General features: G+C 44.0%; 1 protein-coding gene across 5 annotated transcripts in view; it reads left to right on the top strand.

Moving 5' to 3' along the window:
• Window positions 1-17,751, top strand: part of PIK3AP1 (phosphoinositide-3-kinase adaptor protein 1) — a 45,998-nt gene that overhangs the window by 6,159 nt on the left and 22,088 nt on the right. For 3 of the 5 annotated variants that reach the window (XM_014956380.1, XM_014956379.1, XM_014956382.1), the window contains exons 3-4: window positions 16,316-16,464; window positions 17,282-17,426. In XM_014956380.1, coding sequence (XP_014811866.1) covers window positions 16,316-16,464; window positions 17,282-17,426 — 294 coding nt within the window. Of the gene's footprint in view, window positions 1-12,381; window positions 12,968-13,744; window positions 13,810-16,315; window positions 16,465-17,281; window positions 17,427-17,751 lie in introns of those variants that run through there. The other 2 variants (XM_014956381.1, XM_014956383.1) reach the window with 2 other exon arrangements.

Genomic DNA, 17,751 nt, shown 5'->3' with positions numbered 1-17,751 from the left:
TTTGAAAATCTGCCTAAACAGAAGTTTGTGTGTCCCTTTCAAACACCCCTAAAACGTCTTAGTTTCCCAATGGATAACCAAGGGATAACGTGGTCTGGCTCCTTTTCTTTCAGCCTGGAAGAAGACAGAAAACAAGGGCTGAGCTTTGTACTCTGAAAAATAGAACTGAGCAGAGATTAAATTAATTTTTCTGATGCTTTCTGGCAAAAGTAAACGTTTAGTTACTGTTTTCCTGCAAACTTGGGTCTAGAGCACAGCACCAGTATTTTATTGATTTGTAGATATACTATTCAAAGTTTGGGAGGTTTAAACAATATCTCTGTGAATTACTAGTGTTAATGGTTTTGCTTAATGTGTCCGAGGACTGTCAGAGTTATGTTAGGCCAGAGCAGGAGTAAATTCTAGCGTAGCTGAAGAGTGTGTGAGCTAATATTAGCTTTATGTAAATGGTGTTTTGAAAGGGAGGTTGTGCTTTGGATTTTTGTTGTTTCTACATTAAAAAAAAACAACCCAAAACCCACCTTATTTTCTCTTTTCTGACTGGAACAACCATACAATGGTCTCAAACTGCCTTCAGTATATGTAGAAAATATTTGACTGAGAGAAACAAGGAGACAAAAATGAACTCATTTGCTGTGGAGTCTGCTATAGCATTTTTTCAAATGGGTTGGTACACAAAGGTTGAGAATTTCTGGATGTCTTTTACTGTTATGGGAGCCCTACCTGATGTGAGCTGTCAGCTGCGTGCGAGACTTGGGTCATGTCAAGCTGTCTCTTTAGGGCAGTTTCCAAGGCAAGCCCTTGGCTGTCACTGAATGATGTGAAGGAAGAACCTAGTTAAGATTGGCTGGTTTCACAACTATTTGGATGGATGTGTCAGAGCCTGTCTCTGTGTGGGAAAAAATGACTAAGTGACCTCTTCCATGGTGTGACTCTCCAGACTAAGTTTTGTGAATGGCCTCAAATGCAAATGTTCTGATGCTTCTTCTGAAGAGAAGACAACCCCAGGTGTACATAGTTCCCTTTTTGGGTGAAACTGTGAAAACTTTCTTCTTGGTTGGTAATAAAAAAAAATAGCATCTGCCGTATAGTTTGGTTGCAACCAACCACACGCTTAAAATGACAGTGTTTGTGACAGCAGACCTCTCCCACAGAGAAACCCAGCCTGTGCTCTGCTCCCAGGACTTCATCGTTGGGATTTTAGATGAAGGCTTTGAAGTTAGGAGCTCTTAGAAGGTCTCAGTTAAGCCCATTCTCTACAGCAGACTGTGAACTTTTCCTGAATGAGGCAGCCCTCAATTCCTACAGCGCTTAGAGAAATTTTGTGACCATATTTGAGACTATTTCTCTGGGTGTCTTCCTCTGGGAAGTACTTCTCTTCCCACATGTCCACCAGTATTTTTAACAGCAGTGTCAGCACTAAGCCTGATGCAAAAATGACCAAGCTTCAGCTTCCTGATAGTTGAATCCCAAGCTGGTGGAGCATGTGACACAAGACGTGGTGAGGGCAAATACCTCTCCAGAGCCTGCACGCTGGCCCTGCTCAGGCTGTGCTCTTACCTCTAGTGCAGCTGTGAGGCTGTGGTTTGTTTAGTGCATCATGGGAACATGACACCCCCAGACATCACACGCTTCAAGTTATTTTAATTTTTATTAGTTTAGTACAAATTCAGAAATGAGGAAGTACTCATCTAGCCTTGATGAGAACCAACCGTGTGCTGACGCTGACTCTTGCTCTCTTGTAGATGGGACATTTTTACTTCTAAAATTTCTCAATCCTGGAAAACTACAGAGGGCGTGAAGATTTCCATTTGCACGCATTACTGCTGTGAGGAAGTTTTTCAGGCTGTGCTGTAACTGCTGAGGACGTGGAAATGCTCGGGATGGCACTGTACAAGCCAGCTCAGGTCTGGCAGTGTATAGTCACCAGTCAGGGTCACCAGCAGTGACCAGTCTGTTACTTAAGCCCTCACCTGGCTTATGATACCACACAGTGCTGTGCTGGGTGCTCTGGGCAGCTGGAAATCTGTGACCTTTCTTTTCCTCCTGTGTTCTCAAAGCTCAGTTGACATCTGTTTTTGTATTGAGGACTTTTCAACCAGTTTATTTAGCCCCTACCTGTGTTGCTGTGAACATTTTCAAATTTCCTGCTTTAAAAGTTCATTTTTTTCCAAAGCATTTGCTAATTAATCAGTGGCTTTGAACTTTCTGTACCTGAGTAAACTCTTGTAGGGAAAAACCCAGGGAAGCTGACACCTGCTGAGATGGTTAAGGTGATAACTGAATGTAACAGCAGCTCTGAACCGTGCTGCTGAACGCAGCCTTGGCTGAGCAGAGCTCTTGTGCAACAAAATGGACAAGAACAAAAGATCAGTACGAGCAAAATTCCTGCAAAATAAGAGGGTCAGAAGTGGTTGTAAGGAAGTATGTAGTGAATATGGAGGACAGTGGGCAGTTAGAGGGAAAATGAGAACTGTGCTGGAGCTGTGTAGATGAGGAAGAGCTGGGAAGTTACTCCACCTAATGAGAGGCTCATTGAGAGATGCCAGAGACCAAGGCAGTGAGCTTTTGTTGGGAGGGAAATAGCATAACAGAAATAACATAAGCTGTTGTCATTCTCCTTCGTGTACATGTCAAGGAATTGAATTAATCTCTGACTTTCTTCTGTTGCACTGGTGAAATCGCGAATGAAACTTGAGAGCGTATCACAGAATCATTCAGGTTGGAAGGGACCTCTTGAGATCATCTAGTCCAAGTTCCCTACTCAAGCATGGCCAGATAAAGCATGTCCAAGACCATGTCCAGTCAGGTGTTGCATGTCTCTGCAGGTGGAGACTTCACAACCTCTTGGAGCAACCTGTTCCAGTCTTTGACCACCCTTGGAGTAACCAAGTGTTTTCTTGTGATCAGATTGAATTTCATGTGTTTATGCCTATTGCCTTTTGTCCTGTCAGTGGGCAGTATGGAGAAAAGTCTGGCTCCCCCTTTTTTGTTCCTTCCCATCAGGTAAATATTGATAAGATATCTCCAAGTCTTCTTTTCTTCAGGCTGAAGAGTTCCAGCTCTTGGAGCTGCTTCTTGTATGAAAGATGCTGTGTTCCCTTAATCCTCTTTGTGGTCCTATGCTGGACTCAAGCTGTAGAGATAAAGTAACCTTGGAACAGGATGCTGTGAGTTTGAGCTCGGGTTGGACAGATGCATAAAATTTCTCAAGTGTGTCTCAACCCAGAGGGATGAAGTGGTAGCACATGGGAGATTCCCTTCAGCCTGACACTTCTGTAATTATTTGATTGCTAACTTTTGCCCATTGCTGCCATTTAGGGATAGAGCCCTAAATTCACAATGAATTTTTAAGTTTGGCAGGAGCTGCTCTTCCGTTACTTTGGGGGTTAATGATAAATGATTTGGGTGTTCAGTCATGATACATAACATAGTATTTGTTATGTGTCTCGGGATTTCTGCAAAAAGGCAGGTTTTTTGTGGAGTAGCTTGTTGGTCAGTAGTCTTTCCATTTGATTGCTCAGAGAAGCTCTATGTTAGTCCTTGATGCGTTTATGATCTGCTTTACTGTATAACTGTTTCAGGACATAAGCAGAGGGAAATCCAGTGTTCTCTGGTATGTTACCCTTACAGTGGGGATACCCTGAGGAATGACAAAGCAAATACCTATAAGAATAGTCTGTGGCTTTTGTGGATGAATTTGAAAACTCTCTCTTTTCTTTCCTCCCTTTCTGAAAAAATATGTTAAATCACATTGAATACTTTTAAGGGCAACTCTTCACCAGAAACCACAAAAGCCACCAGACAATAGCAGCGCTGCACACTTTAGCATAGGACAGTGGTGATCTTATCTCAGGTGCCTACTACAACAATTCATTGAGGTGTGGGTGCTTTCTACTCTACAGTGACGCTGGTAACTTCCTAGGAGGGTAGTAGCTGCTTTTATCTATTGTGCTGTGTCTATTTCTGGCAGGTAGCACTTTATTCAGGACCTCTCTGTCAGCCTGACAATGAGACTTGCAGGTGAGGCAATAGTGAAAGGGATGCCATAAGCTGGGAACTGCAACCTCCCTCCCCACAGGTCCAATCTGTCCTGCGTGGAAACATGCTTCTGCAAGAGGGAGTGCTGTGGTGTGATTTCCAGTGCCTGTGGAGTTCACTGTTGCATGTGGAGAAAGAACAAAACTGGAATTGAGCTGCTCTTCCCTGTGCTGCTTGTTAAATTTCATAAAGTATGGCCATTGAGGAACATTGGGTCCAGAAAGTAATCCTGCCAGGAAGAGTCATGACATGGCCAAGTACTTAATAGGAAAGTTTTATGGTATCCCTCCCCCACCCAAGGATAAATTCTGGAAATAAAGCAGCCAAAAAGAGTTCTGTGAGTTAATTTGACACCCCTGCTCATCTTCTTAGAGAAGGATCATGAAGCTGTGTCAGACCAATGCATCTGTGAAGCTGTCTGTTTAATCTTTGGCCTTACAAAAAATGGTGCTTTGGGACCTGTTATATTGCTAGAGAGCTGATACTGTACCTCTGAGTCTCCAGCTTGTGAGCAGACCCCAGTTCGTGCAGCTCTAACTTACTGTGGTGTTCCTCTAGCCCTGCTGGAGTCTCTGTACTTGTCTGCAGGAGATCCTAGATAAGGTCCTAGCATTGTGTTTTCCTCATCTCTGACTTTCTTCTGTTGCACTGGTGAAATCACGAATGAAACTTGAGAGCGTATCACAGAATCATTCAGGTTGGAAGGGACCTCTTGAGATCATCTAGTCCAAGTTCCCTACTCAAGCATGGCCAGATAAAGCATGTCCAAGACCATGTCCAGTCAGGTGTTGCATGTCTCTGCAGGTGGAGACTTCACAACCTCTTGGAGCAACCTGTTCCAGTCTTTGACCACCCTTGGAGTAACCAAGTGTTTTCTTGTGATCAGATTGAATTTCATGTGTTTATGCCTATTGCCTTTTGTCCTGTCAGTGGGCAGTATGGAGAAAAGTCTGGCTCCCCCTTTTTTGTTCCTTCCCATCAGGTAAATATTGATAAGATATCTCCAAGTCTTCTTTTCTTCAGGCTGAAGAGTTCCAGCTCTTGGAGCTGCTTCTTGTATGAAAGATGCTGTGTTCCCTTAATCCTCTTTGTGGTCCTATGCTGGACTCAAGCTGTAGAGATAAAGTAACCTTGGAACAGGATGCTGTGAGTTTGAGCTCGGGTTGGACAGATGCATAAAATTTCTCAAGTGTGTCTCAACCCAGAGGGATGAAGTGGTAGCACATGGGAGATTCCCTTCAGCCTGACACTTCTGTAATTATTTGATTGCTAACTTTTGCCCATTGCTGCCATTTAGGGATAGAGCCCTAAATTCACAATGAATTTTTAAGTTTGGCAGGAGCTGCTCTTCTGTTACTTTGGGGGTTAATGATAAAAGATTTGGGTGTTCAGTCATGATACATAACATAGTATTTGTTATGTGTCTCGGGATTTCTGCAAAAAGGCAGGATTTGGGTGTTCAGTCATGATACATAACATACTATTTGTTATGTATCAAGATTTCTGCAAAAAGGCAGGTTTTTTTGTGGAGTAGCTTGTTGGTCAGTAGTCTTTCCATTTGATTGCTCAGAGAAGCTCTATGTTAGTCCTTGATGCGTTTATGATCTGCTTTACTGTATAACTGTTTCAGGACATAAGCAGAGGGAAATCCAGTGTTCTCTGGTATGTTACCCTTACAGTGGGGATACCCTGAGGAATGACAAAGCAAATACCTATAAGAATAGTCTGTGGCTTTTGTGGATGAATTTGAAAACTCTCTCTTTTCTTTCCTCCCTTTCTGAAAAAATATGTTAAATCACATTGAATACTTTTAAGGGCAACTCTTCACCAGAAACCACAAAAGCCACCAGACAATAGCAGCGCTGCACACTTTAGCATAGGACAGTGGTGATCTTATCTCAGGTGCCTACTACAACAATTCATTGAGGTGTGGGTGCTTTCTACTCTACAGTGACATGTGTAACTTCCTAGGAGGGTAGTAGCTGCTTTTATCTATTGTGCTGTGTCTATTTCTGGCAGGTAGCACTTTATTCAGGACCTCTCTGTCAGTCTAACACTGAAACTTGCAGGTGAGGCAATAGTGAAGGGGATGCCATAAGCTGGGAACTGCAGCCTCCCTCCCCACAGGTCCAATCTATCCTGCGTGGAAACATGCTTCTGCAAGAGGGAGTGCTGTGGTGTGATTTCCAGTGCCTGTGGAGTTCACTGTTGCATGTGGAGAAAGAACAAAACTGGAATTGAGCTGTTCTTCCCTGTGCTGCTTGTTAAATTTCATAAAGTATGGCCATTGAAGAACATTGGGTCCAGAAAGTAATCCTGCCAGGAAGAGGCATGACGTGGCCAAGTACTTAATAGGAAAGTTTTATGGTATCCCTCCCCCACCCAAGGATAAATTCTGGAAATAAAGCAGCCAAAAAGAGTTCTGTGAGTTAATTTGACACCCCTGCTCATCTTCTTAGAGAAGGATCATGAAGCTGTGTCAGACCAATGCATCTGTGAAGCTGTCTGTTTAATCTTTGGCCTTACAAAAAATGGTGCTTTGGGACCTGTTATATTGCTAGAGAGCTGATACTGTACCTCTGAGTCTCCAGCTTGTGAGCAGACCCCAGTTCGTGCAGCTCTAACTTACTGTGGTGTTCCTCTAGCCCTGCTGGAGTCTCTGTACTTGTCTGCAGGAGATCCTAGATAAGGTCCTAGCATTGTGTTTTCCTCACCAGCTGATCTCTTCAAGCCCTTGTACTACGATTCCACATCCTCACAATGTTCCTGAAGAGTTTCCAGTCCCATGCGTGCAATTGCCATTCTCTCCAAGATTCACTTTGGCCCTTAGGAAGTTCTAGAAACTGCAGATTGGCCCAGGCATCCACATCCAAGTTTGTGATTTCTACTTGGATCTTCAGAGTCTGTTTGGATATCAGAAGTACAATAAAGGAGGTGGGAAGGGACGGGAATCGGTGTACAGAACTAAAGGGACAGGGAAATGTGAAGCTGGGGACCACTTGGTGTTTACTTCTGGCTCTCAGTGCTCTGTGGAGGAATATGTTCTGAGTAGTCCTATCTCGGAGAATTACATCCTGCTTTTATTTGCCAGCTTATTGGAATGGTCTTGAAGACATGAGGTAGCACAATTATCTGCTGTACTGCAGTCCTCCCTCCCTCCCTTGCTCCTTTTTTTCTCCCTCTTTGAAGGGGCAAAATTAAGTGAATTCTTAAAACTGTATTTTTCTCTGTTATATTGAGCTGAAATAGAAGATACACTTCTTTGACCTTGCTCTTTGAAGAGGAATGGGTGAGGTATTAGTCAGCCCTCTGGGTGCAATGAGTCTGCTTCGTTCATGGGAGCTCTGCAGCCCGGCTGGTTCTTGCTGCCTGGCAAGGAGAGAAAACTCTGACGCTCTTGCACAGGAGCTAAGGCTGAGAGAACATCCTAGTAGCATGCCCTTCCTTGCTGATGCTTGTATGGTTATGAATGACTGATGGTTGGAAATGCAGAGACTTCAGAGAGCTGGTTAAAGCAGTCAAAGAAACCTTACCTAAGCCCCCAAGTGATATTGAGAGAAATGCACAAATGTCCTTATCCATCTGTAGCAAATGGGATCGAGCAGTTGAAATAGTCTTCCCAGCAGCATGGTGGGAATTGTTTGTCATCAAGGTGCTTCATAAAGTCCCAGTTTATGTATGTTAAAAGCAATAATTCACAGCTCGTCTTCCATGATAGTGTGAGGTTCAAGCAGTGCTAGCAGAGGTGCACACTGGCTTTCTAGACAGAGACAATGAAATAATAGCCCAGAACTAGTACTGGTGTGATTAGGAACCATCGGCCTATAATAGACTTCATGTACATTGCAAATACTAATCATATTTCCTGTAGCTTGTAGTTCTGATAATCACCCCACAGGTTGCTTTCAGGTAGTTACTAAGCCTGATTCTAAATAGCAAGGCTTTAAACCACCTGCTTAAAATAAGAGCCCAGTGACCATCACGGATGGCTTCTTCCAAGTTTGGAACAGCTGATGTCATTTCTGTAAAATTTTTGCAGAAGTGTCTTTTTGCAGAAAGAAGTGTGTGGCCGAACCAAATATCCTTTACAGAGAAGGTCTGAAGAGATGTGTGGGGCAGACTCCACGTTGTTTCAAAGAGCTCTGTTGTGCATACTTGGACAGTTGTTTTGTTTCTAGGGATGCATTTTTGCAGGATCTCCATGGCTGTTTGTTATTACCACAGAAAACTCTCTCTTGAGAATAACAAGTGGATCTTGAGTTTCCCAAGGGGAAGTTTCATCCGTGGCAAAAGCTGACCTTAGCAAAAGAAAGTGGTCTTCCTCGTCCTCCAACTTTCATCTGGCTGGATGATCTAGTGTGGCACTGGACTGCAAGGGTGGTATTCCAAGAGAGACTGTTTGAAGGAAAGGGTGGGCAGGACTGCCCTTTCAGTAGTAATGTGGTCTTACATCTACTGAAGCCACTTGTAGAACCACACCTTCGGTCAGTGATTTCCTGGGATGTTTCCAAAGCTGCTACTCAGCTCTCTTAGGTGGATTTCCAGCTTTGTGGGCTTTTGTGTGGGCAGTCTTTTCTGTCATGGAAGTGTTATGCTTTGTGCTTAAACTGAAGCAAGGAGATACTGCAAGAGGAGAGATAATTCATCAGCGAGTTGGATATTCATGGTTCTTGCATGTAATTGCTCGGGAAAACTTGAATCAGTCATGGATGTAATGTGATTCTTGGCACCCTCAAAAATGATCAGCCATGCACAACCTTTTTCAGTGTGTGTTGTCTCCTTCTGGCACCAGGTGGTTGAAGTGCCCCTCTTTCTTCAGATTTTAGTCACATACATGGTATCTGTTGTCTGGGTGGCCAGAACCCTGCATCTTCCTCAGCAGCTCTTTCTCGTCTCTGTCCTTTTCCTGTGCACCCCAACTAGTTCTTTACGTTTATACGCTTAATCCTGTCACAAATTGACCTCTGGCCTGAGACCCTCAGGCTAACTGAGAGCTCAAAGAATTGAGTTGGCTTGCAGTTTCTGAACCATAATAGCCAGGCATAGTTTTAGCTTGAGGCAGGTGTAGTGTGGTACATATTTGCTTGAACCGTAGTGAAAGAACTCCAAGCTAAATACACTTTGGATTTGTAGCACGCTCTAGACGTGGTCAGATAAACTGTGTTATCTCTGTGTTATAAAGGGCACTCTGCATTTCACCCCTGAGCCGGCAGCTGCTGTCTTTGCAGTAGGTATGGGTGAAATGTATAAATGTTCCTTCTCATCCTGAGGTCCAGGGACTGACAGCTTTAGCTTCCACCCCCGTTGTCAGCTGCTGAAGCAGAGATCCTGGTCCTGTGTCTCGCTGACGCAGCCAAACACGTGCTCTTTTCCGCTGGTTCTGCTGCGTGGGGCCATAACCTCTGGTGAAAATGAAGAGAAGAAGGGGAAACAGGAAGGGGAAAGAGGGCTGTGGTGGGTGTAGTTATATTTTAAACTGGCATAGCTCTTTCTGTTGTGAACATCTGTCCCCAGGTGAATGCACAGATTTTTTTTTTTTTTAATTTTTTGCAGCTCAGCAGACTCACTAAGCCAGGGTAACTCTGGAGTGAGGCGTGTGTTTAGGCTGAAACAAAGTCTTTTCTGGACGAGGAACAGGACTGTGGGGACAGTGTTGGTACTCACATGCTTTATTAGGTAATGAATGAAGGCATTTCTTCTCCAGGACTGTGCGTGGTCATCTAATGAGGTTTCTAAGAACAGAATCCAGCACAATCTCAGAACAATATTTTGAGGGGTCTGTGTTTGGGGAACATCTGTCTATTATTGGGGTTGGAGGAAAATCCATGCTGGATTCACACTGTGCTTTCCCTGAGGTCTTGCATGTTGCAGTTGTAAAGTCACTGTTATCTCAGGTGCATCCAGTTCTTTACATTAAAGGTCCTGCTCTGAGCTCAGGGCTGGTTGTGAATGAACAAAAGCTGTGAGTTTGAAAGAGTTTTGCAGGAGGCCACAAATTGGAATTTCCTCTTCAATCTGTGATAGGATTACTGAGTGTTGGGGAAATCGGTGAGCTTCTGTGAAACTTCCCTGTGCTTAGATCTTGGTGGATGGTGCCTTCATGCAGCCTACAGCATCACAGACCACTCTATCCATGACAGGAATTCCATTGGCATGTTAATCCAGCTCCCATTTCCATCTGTTGCTCATGCAGGAAGGAATTCCCATCTGGGATTCCTACCCACATTCCTGCACATCAGGAAATGTCCTGTGAGGTGTGATGGTTATATACATCTGTCTGATCCCAGTTGCTTTGCAGCTGACTTTGCCTCCTCAGTCCCATTTTTCATCTGAGATAAATAATAAGTGCCAGCAATAATTAAAAACCGAGCTGAGCCCAATCAGCCAACTGGAAGTTACTGGTGAAATTTGTCCCTAACTGGAACATTCCCACAGAAGGTACCTTTGATCCTGTGGGTTACCTTCCTGTTCTCTGCCAATTTTGCGTCTGCTTGAGGTTTTTATTTTACCACTCTTTCCTAGTGTCTGGTATTTTTTTCATATTTTTACTTTTTGCTTTCTCTTCTGTGTTCCTCTCCAGTCTCGTGGCTTTTCAGACTTTCCTTTCTTAACTTCACTGTTCTCAGAACTATGTGCTGCGTTTCCTGTTCCTGCAACCCAAGTATGGTATTTATTGGTCACTTTCTCATCCCTAGCTTCCAGTATTTGTAACAGTGACATACAGTTGCCCTTGGCATTGTCAACAACTTTTGGTGACTCAGTTTTCTCAAAGCAGCATTTGGGAACGCTGACCAAGAAAAGTGAAGAGTCACTCGGGTTAAATTTTCATGGAGATCATGAAAATGTCTTGCACTCTGCTGCGAAGACCTTTTTCTCCTTTCACTTCCATGTCTGTAGTTCTAAAATACAACAACAGAAACACATTCCTTGAATATAAAGAAACGGTGGAGTAATGTGTGGTTTTGAGTATTAAGGATATATATTGTCCTAATAGGTTGCAAAGGTAACCTGGCTTCTTGGCTTCTCACTATTTACTGAAACGCTGGTCCTGGCAACAGGTCTCTCAATAACCTGGTTTTGTTCTTCGCAAGAATACGGTTCACCTAAGAGGTGCACAAGTGGGTGTGCACACACAGGCTCAAGCAAAACTTGGCACAGGAAGATACAAGTTGTTTCTTTGATGGAGCATGAGAACTAGTTTACTGTAACTCCCAGCTTTACAGGACAAATGAAACGTCACCGCTTTCTTTGTAGAACTAAAAATGGACGTGTTGGAGCAAGTCCAGAGGCAGGCAATGAAGATGAACAGAGGGCTGGAGGAGCTCTCTGATGAGGACAGGCAGAGAGAGTTGGGGTTATTCAGCCTGGAGAAGAGAAGGCTACGGGGAGACCTTGTAGCCCCTTGCAGTCCCTAAAGGGGCTACAGGAGAGATGGGGAGGGACTCTTGATCAGGGAGTGTAGTGGTAAGGTGAGGGGTAATAGTTTCAAACGGAAAGAGGGGAGATTTAGATTAGATATTAGGAAGAAATTCTGTCACTGTGAGACACTGGAACAGGTTGCCCAGAGAAGCTGTGGCTGCCCCATCCCTGGAGGGGTTCAAGGCCAGGCTGGGTGGGGCTTTGAGCAACCTGGTCTGGTGGGAGGTGTCCCTGCCCAGGGCAGGGGGGTTGGAACTGGATGATCTTGAAGGTCCCTTCCAACTCTTAACTATTCTATGATCTGTTTTCAGGTGCTATGCTTGTAGATGAGCTGCTTGGGGTGAGGGGTTTGGAGAAAAGGGGGAGATGTCCCATACTTCATTCTATATGGACAGTTTGGTGAAGTCTTATATTTTCCTGTTTTGTTTTTTTTTCACCTGCTGCTTTTCTGCACACTTCTCTCTAGCATTGAAAGGGGAAATGTTGCTACAGCAGAACAGAGTTTGGAGGGGGGTTATCACAAGATGTTTCACCGCTGAGCGTGTATCTCCTCGGTAGAGCAGGGGCTCTGAGGTTGGCATGATGATGGGTAACCCCTTGGCTGCTTTGTCAGTACTCTCTGCCTGCTTCTCATAAATGCAGCTGGAGTTGCTCTGGGAGACTTAACATCCTTGTTGGCACTTGGAAAAGGAAGCTGGCGAGTTACAAGCTTTGGGTGATGGCAGGAGCTCTCTTTGAGGGCTGTCCCTCTTGCTCTGGGTGTACTGAGGTCAAAGTCCAGGGCCTTAATGAAAGATAGTTGTCTCAGCCGGTCGATGGACAGTGTGGGAAGCGTTCACATGTGCCAGTGAGGGGGTGGTCCACAAATACAGAACCTGAAGGGACAAGCTGTTGCCCAGATCGTGCCATTTGCGTTGAATATCTGGATGACAGAGCGGTCCGGGCAGGCTGCTGTCTCCGTCCGAGCCTTCGCGTGTCCTGTGGTGTGAAGGGCTGACTTCTGAGAAACCACAGCCGTCAGCTCCATGCCGATAGCCCGCCCGCTTAGCCAGGAGGAAATGGATGACGGAGCAAGCTGCTCTACAGCAACAGGCCAAAATAGCTGGCTGCTTCCTACTGGTTTCTAAAGTGGCTGAATGCCCCGTGAAGCATGTGGCTGTGCCTGTGTTTTTTCCTGGGTTTTTCCCAGTTTCTGCAGAGCAGGTGTGCGAGGAGCCCGACAGGCCAGGCCAAGAGGGGGCTGGCGTGGAGCTGCTCTCTGTAGCTCAGCTACTGAGGCTTCCTGGAGGGGGCCACGTTCTTCAAGGGGAAATGTGGTTGGGTTTCTTGGACCGCATCTCCTCCCCTCGCTGCTGTTCTCACAAGCATTTCGCAGCCTGTCGAGCGTGGCCTGAGGTGGCCTTCATTTAAAGGGGAAGAGAAAGGCGCCCTCCAGTCAAGGGCTGAGCCGTTTTATAACCACGAGGTGTTCACCTGCGGCAGCTGCTCATGGAGAAGCTCAATTCAGGTATTCATTTAACTTTATAATGAGTCTGATCTCCTCAGCGATGGCCTCTCTAGCCTGGGTGTCATTACAATGATCTAATTGTTGAATCTGTATACGCGAATGGGTTGTCATTACTCAATTATCTTAGTGAGTGGGAGGCCTAATCTTAAAAATGTGACCCTTCAGAGCATGGATATTATCAAATATAAGGGGATGGTTTTCCTCTCCCAGTACTTGCATGTTCATGAGTCAGTAGCACGTGACTGGAACTTGCAAGGTGACCGTAGCATCGCTCCACTCCTTATGTGGGAAGCTGGCGATTTGCAAGTTCAGAATTTTCTGAATGAACAAACCAGATGAATAATTCATACCTGAAACTCCGAGTGCCTGTTCTGTCAGCTGTTAATCCCATTACTGATTAACATTGCTTGCTTCTTCCCGTATTACCTAACAGCTCTGGTCTTACATATGACCTCCGGGCAGTCAACTCTGTTACGAGAATGCGGAAGTGCAAGACAGGATCAGGCAATGCCAGAACTTCTTTAAAAGCTCTAGTTATTCTTTATCTGCTAATTTGTTTCTGGTATCAAATAGGCTGGGTGGCTTACTCTCTCCTTGCTCCCCTCTTACCCTTGCTTACTGTAGATGTTGTAGCTCAGACCCATGGGTTTAGGTTTCATTTTCCTCTGAAATGAACTGTATATTGGGCATGTGAGAGATAAATTATCACACTAACAGTTCCATATTGGGGTGGGGATAATCCCCTTAGTATCCGGATACTGGCAAGTGTCAGCTTGTGGGATCTTGCAGAATCATTAATGCTTTGCTGCAGTTTGGTCATCGTTGGTGCTCTCTTATCTGCGGTGAGCTTAGTCTTTCTGGTTTAGTCATATTGGAAATAACCAACAGAGATTACAGAGACACTGTTCTACTAACAGTTGCCACCTCTTCTCCTCCCCAAGAGACACGGTGTCTTGCTATGCGTGTGCCAAGTGCCTGATGTGACAGCTATCACGTAAGGGAGGGATGTGGGACCAGTGCTTTATTTTCTCCTGGGCAGCCTGGAACTTGCAGGTGAAGGAGAAGTCCACCTTTCCGTAAGAGGAGGGCTCCCAAAACTGGGGTCTGGCTCTTGCAGCTGGTGATACGGGCAGTATCAACTAAAATATTGAGTTAAGGAATTTTAAAACCTCCATCCGTTTTCTGGTTCTCTGTAATGCTTAGTACCACTGTCTGAAAATCCAAAAGACCCCCTTCAGTACAAAGCCTTCTGTCAAAGTAGTTTCTTAAACCTGCAAATTTGTGTTGGTGCAGTATTAAAACATATTTGCTAAATTATGGGTACTATTCCAGGTTTGTTTAAGAAATGTCGATGGTGGCAGTGATGCCTTACTTGACCTTTACAGGGCTGCACATTTTTGGCTTTACTCTTTCTACAGCAAACTTTAAAGCAGCGCTCTACTTGTACTCAAGCAAGTTGCCTTACTTGCCACGGGGAGTCATTCACATACTTAAAACTTAAGTGTATGTGCACCACTATTTGTGACAAAAATTTCAGCTGATTGATTTTTTAAAGCAGCGCTCTACTTGTACTCAAGCACGTTGCCTTACTTGCCATGGGGAGTCATTCACATACTTAAAGCTTAAGTGTATGCGCACCACTATTTGTGACAAATTTCAGCTGATTCGCTAAAATTTTGCGGTTTAAAACCTGTGTCCTGAAAGCAATGTTGCATTCGTATAATTAATAAAATCCCACTTAAATGTATGGAAAATATATTAAAAAAATGTGCATGACAGAATTTCAAATGTCCTAAGTTTAAGTCTTTTTTATAATAATAATGAAGTAGTCCAGATTTAAATTCCTGACCGACTGGAACAGGACATGAACTTTAATAACTTTGGCTCTCTTGAGTTGTGAAACTTGATTTACCCAGAGGTTGGGGGATTCTGAATAAAACCTGGACTGTTGGCAGCTTCGCTGTATGGATTCCACAGCTTAGCGCTTAGGTCTTGCTCATCAGGGCTGAGCATCTTAAATAGAACATTTTTTACTAATATAAAAATTCTGCCAGTCCAAATCTGAGATTTTTTTCTAGTAAATAATTTGTACTGCTCTTTACAGATGTGGTTTACAGTAAGTAGTAAATAGCAAATAACTTCCGAAATGTTGTCTTAAATCCTTGGCTGTTTAACAGTTTTCCAAGGTTTGGAAAATTTTGGCCATGAGAGAGGGAGAGTTTTAAGAATTCTTGCTATTCTGAAAACGGGAAGTCGGTGACTTTCACCCTGTGTTTCAGGAGAAAGGAAAAAAGGTGTGAATCATTAATCAAGACATAGAAACTAGATAAGAAAGCATTTTCAACTAAGTAGATACGAAATAATTTGTTTCCTTTCTCTAACTGGGAAAAGTATTTCCTGGCAGGGGTAGGAGAACTGTAATCGATTTGAATTCTTGCTAGATTTTAAGACATAGAAACTAGATAAGAAAGCATTTTTGACTAAATAGATACAAAATAATTTGTTTCCTTTCTCTAATTGGGAAAAATATTTCCTGGCAGGGGTAGGAGAACTATAATAGATTTGAATTCTTGCTAGGTTTTTTTTTGGAGCAACTGATAATCAGTTTGTTTGCTCTTCCATCAATTTCCATGCTGTTACTGGAAAACAGGAATGAGAATGTTGTTTTGTACACACAGATGGTAGGGTTATGTGTGTTTACTTCTACTCTTGGGTCTGTTTGGGTAGAATACTGTTATTCTTCAATGCAAAGGCTCTGTTTCAGTTTTACTCTTGTATAGATATGGGGGCTTATAGCTCTTGCTGGAGGAGCAGGATCCCTTCAGTCTACTGCCTCATGTCAATGCAGTAATGAACGTGGGAGTTGGCGTGAGCAACGTAAACAGCATCCAGAAATGAAAGAAAAGTTGGGTTTCTTCATTTACTTTAGGAGACAAAGGCTAAAAGCTGCTGCCCATCCTACGGTGTGCTCAGAATGCAGCTGAAGTCAGATGAATCCATTGACATACTAATTTTCCTGTCTAACATGAGAAGGGACTATCCATTTCAGCAAAGAGTGGCATTGTTTGTTTCATCAGCATGTTCAGTTTGTTTGTTTCATAAACATGTAACTGCTACTTCAGCATTTCTGTATCTTTTTGAATTTTTCCCAGCAATCCCCTCTAGGGAAATGAAGAGGAAGCTCTGTAGTTTCTCTTTCTTCAACTAGATCCCCTTTTCTGACCATTACTTTGAGAAGAGTAGCAAGTTCCACTGCACCACCTCCCTGGCTGTTTCTCAGGATGGGTGTGGATAAGCATTTTCACCAAAGGGGAATGATCTAACAGGACTCTATATGCTTTATTTTAGACTCAGGCTGCGACTCTGTGACTGATACAGAAACAGAAGACGAGAAGAACCCAGTTTACTCCCACAGACTTGCCATGAGTGAAGAACATGGATCAGCCAAGAGCACTGGGGGCCATCCGGTGGTACAGCCTGACCGCATACGGTGTGGGGTACTGTATGTCCACTCCTTGGGCTCCATTCTTACTATGGGCTGGTGCAACCCATCATGCTGTCCTGTAATGGACAGCTTGGCAGGCCTGGGAATTAGTTCCTCATTCCTTTTCTGTCACCTTCCTGTTCTGGCCCACTGTCCTCAGTGTCTCTGTTTCATCAGCTGGGTTCCCTCACCCCAGAAATAGCTTGGTGACATGCAGTGCCCAGTGTTGTCTAGGCTGCAGTGTCACTTATTGACAGATCATCTCATTAATGTAACTGCTTGTCCTGTGTGCTGTGAGGCAGGTTCACACTCTCGACTTCCCACCTCCCGTTCTGCTGAGATTTAGGAATGCAGTCTAATATGACAGTTTGGTGCATGTCCTGCAAGCGACTTTGAAGAGCTTGGATCATGGCTTCCTGTCTGAAAACCAGCATTTCTTAGTATAAGATCCCCTCAGATGGAAAAAGTCTAAGTTTCTTCCTTTGTTTCTGTTTAGAACGGGGCTGTGCTGCTTGAGGGAGAAGACTGGTAGAATTTAAACTAAGTAATTTTATAAATCTAGCTTTAATCAGTTTATAAATCTAGCTGATAAATCTGGAGTTTTATCAGCTTATATGCCTGTATCTATGCTGGTGCAAGCTGTAACAGAAGCCACCTGCCCGGTTACTTCATGACTTTAAGATGCTCATGAAAACCATTCAGGACTGAGAAAATGACAGATGACAATTCACGTGTTAGTTGCAATGACAATAAAATCCCTCAAAAAGGGACTTCATAACATAAGCACACTTACTTTGTTAACCTGCATGTTGTAATGTCTTTTCTTTTAGGTGCAGACAACAGTTTATATTATAATGAAATGCAAACTAGATGGCGAAGTGAAAACTGAAGTTGAATTTTCTCCAGAGAATGCATCGTCTGTGCGTGTGCTGGCTGAGATGGAGAACGAGTACACGATCTCTGTGGAGGCTCCAAGTAAGCTGGGCTGAGATTTTCCCCTCCTTTTCCTCCCATTGCTTCCTCTCTATCTCAACCTGCCTGTCCTGGAAAGTGCCACAGGGATCAGGGTAAAGATTGACACGCAGGAAAACTTGAGGCCAGGAAATCTCGAACTTACGATCTCATCTATGATACTTTTGTGATGAGGAACTGAGATAAACTGCTGCTGGGGGGCTCTGTTTTCCCCTCAGCAGCGGCAGGGTTGCAGCGTGGATGCACCTTACTGGGAGTTGTGAGAGCAGATTGCAGCTTGTTATGTGCTTTGAAACTTAACTGCATGTTATAACCACCACCAAGAGGG

Source organism: Calidris pugnax, unplaced genomic scaffold (genome assembly GCF_001431845.1).
Source record: "Calidris pugnax isolate Ruff unplaced genomic scaffold, ASM143184v1 scaffold196, whole genome shotgun sequence".
Taxonomy (NCBI): domain Eukaryota; kingdom Metazoa; phylum Chordata; class Aves; order Charadriiformes; family Scolopacidae; genus Calidris; species Calidris pugnax.
The sequence above is the reverse complement of the archived record's forward strand: the minus strand, read 5'-3'. Positions and strand labels throughout refer to the sequence as shown.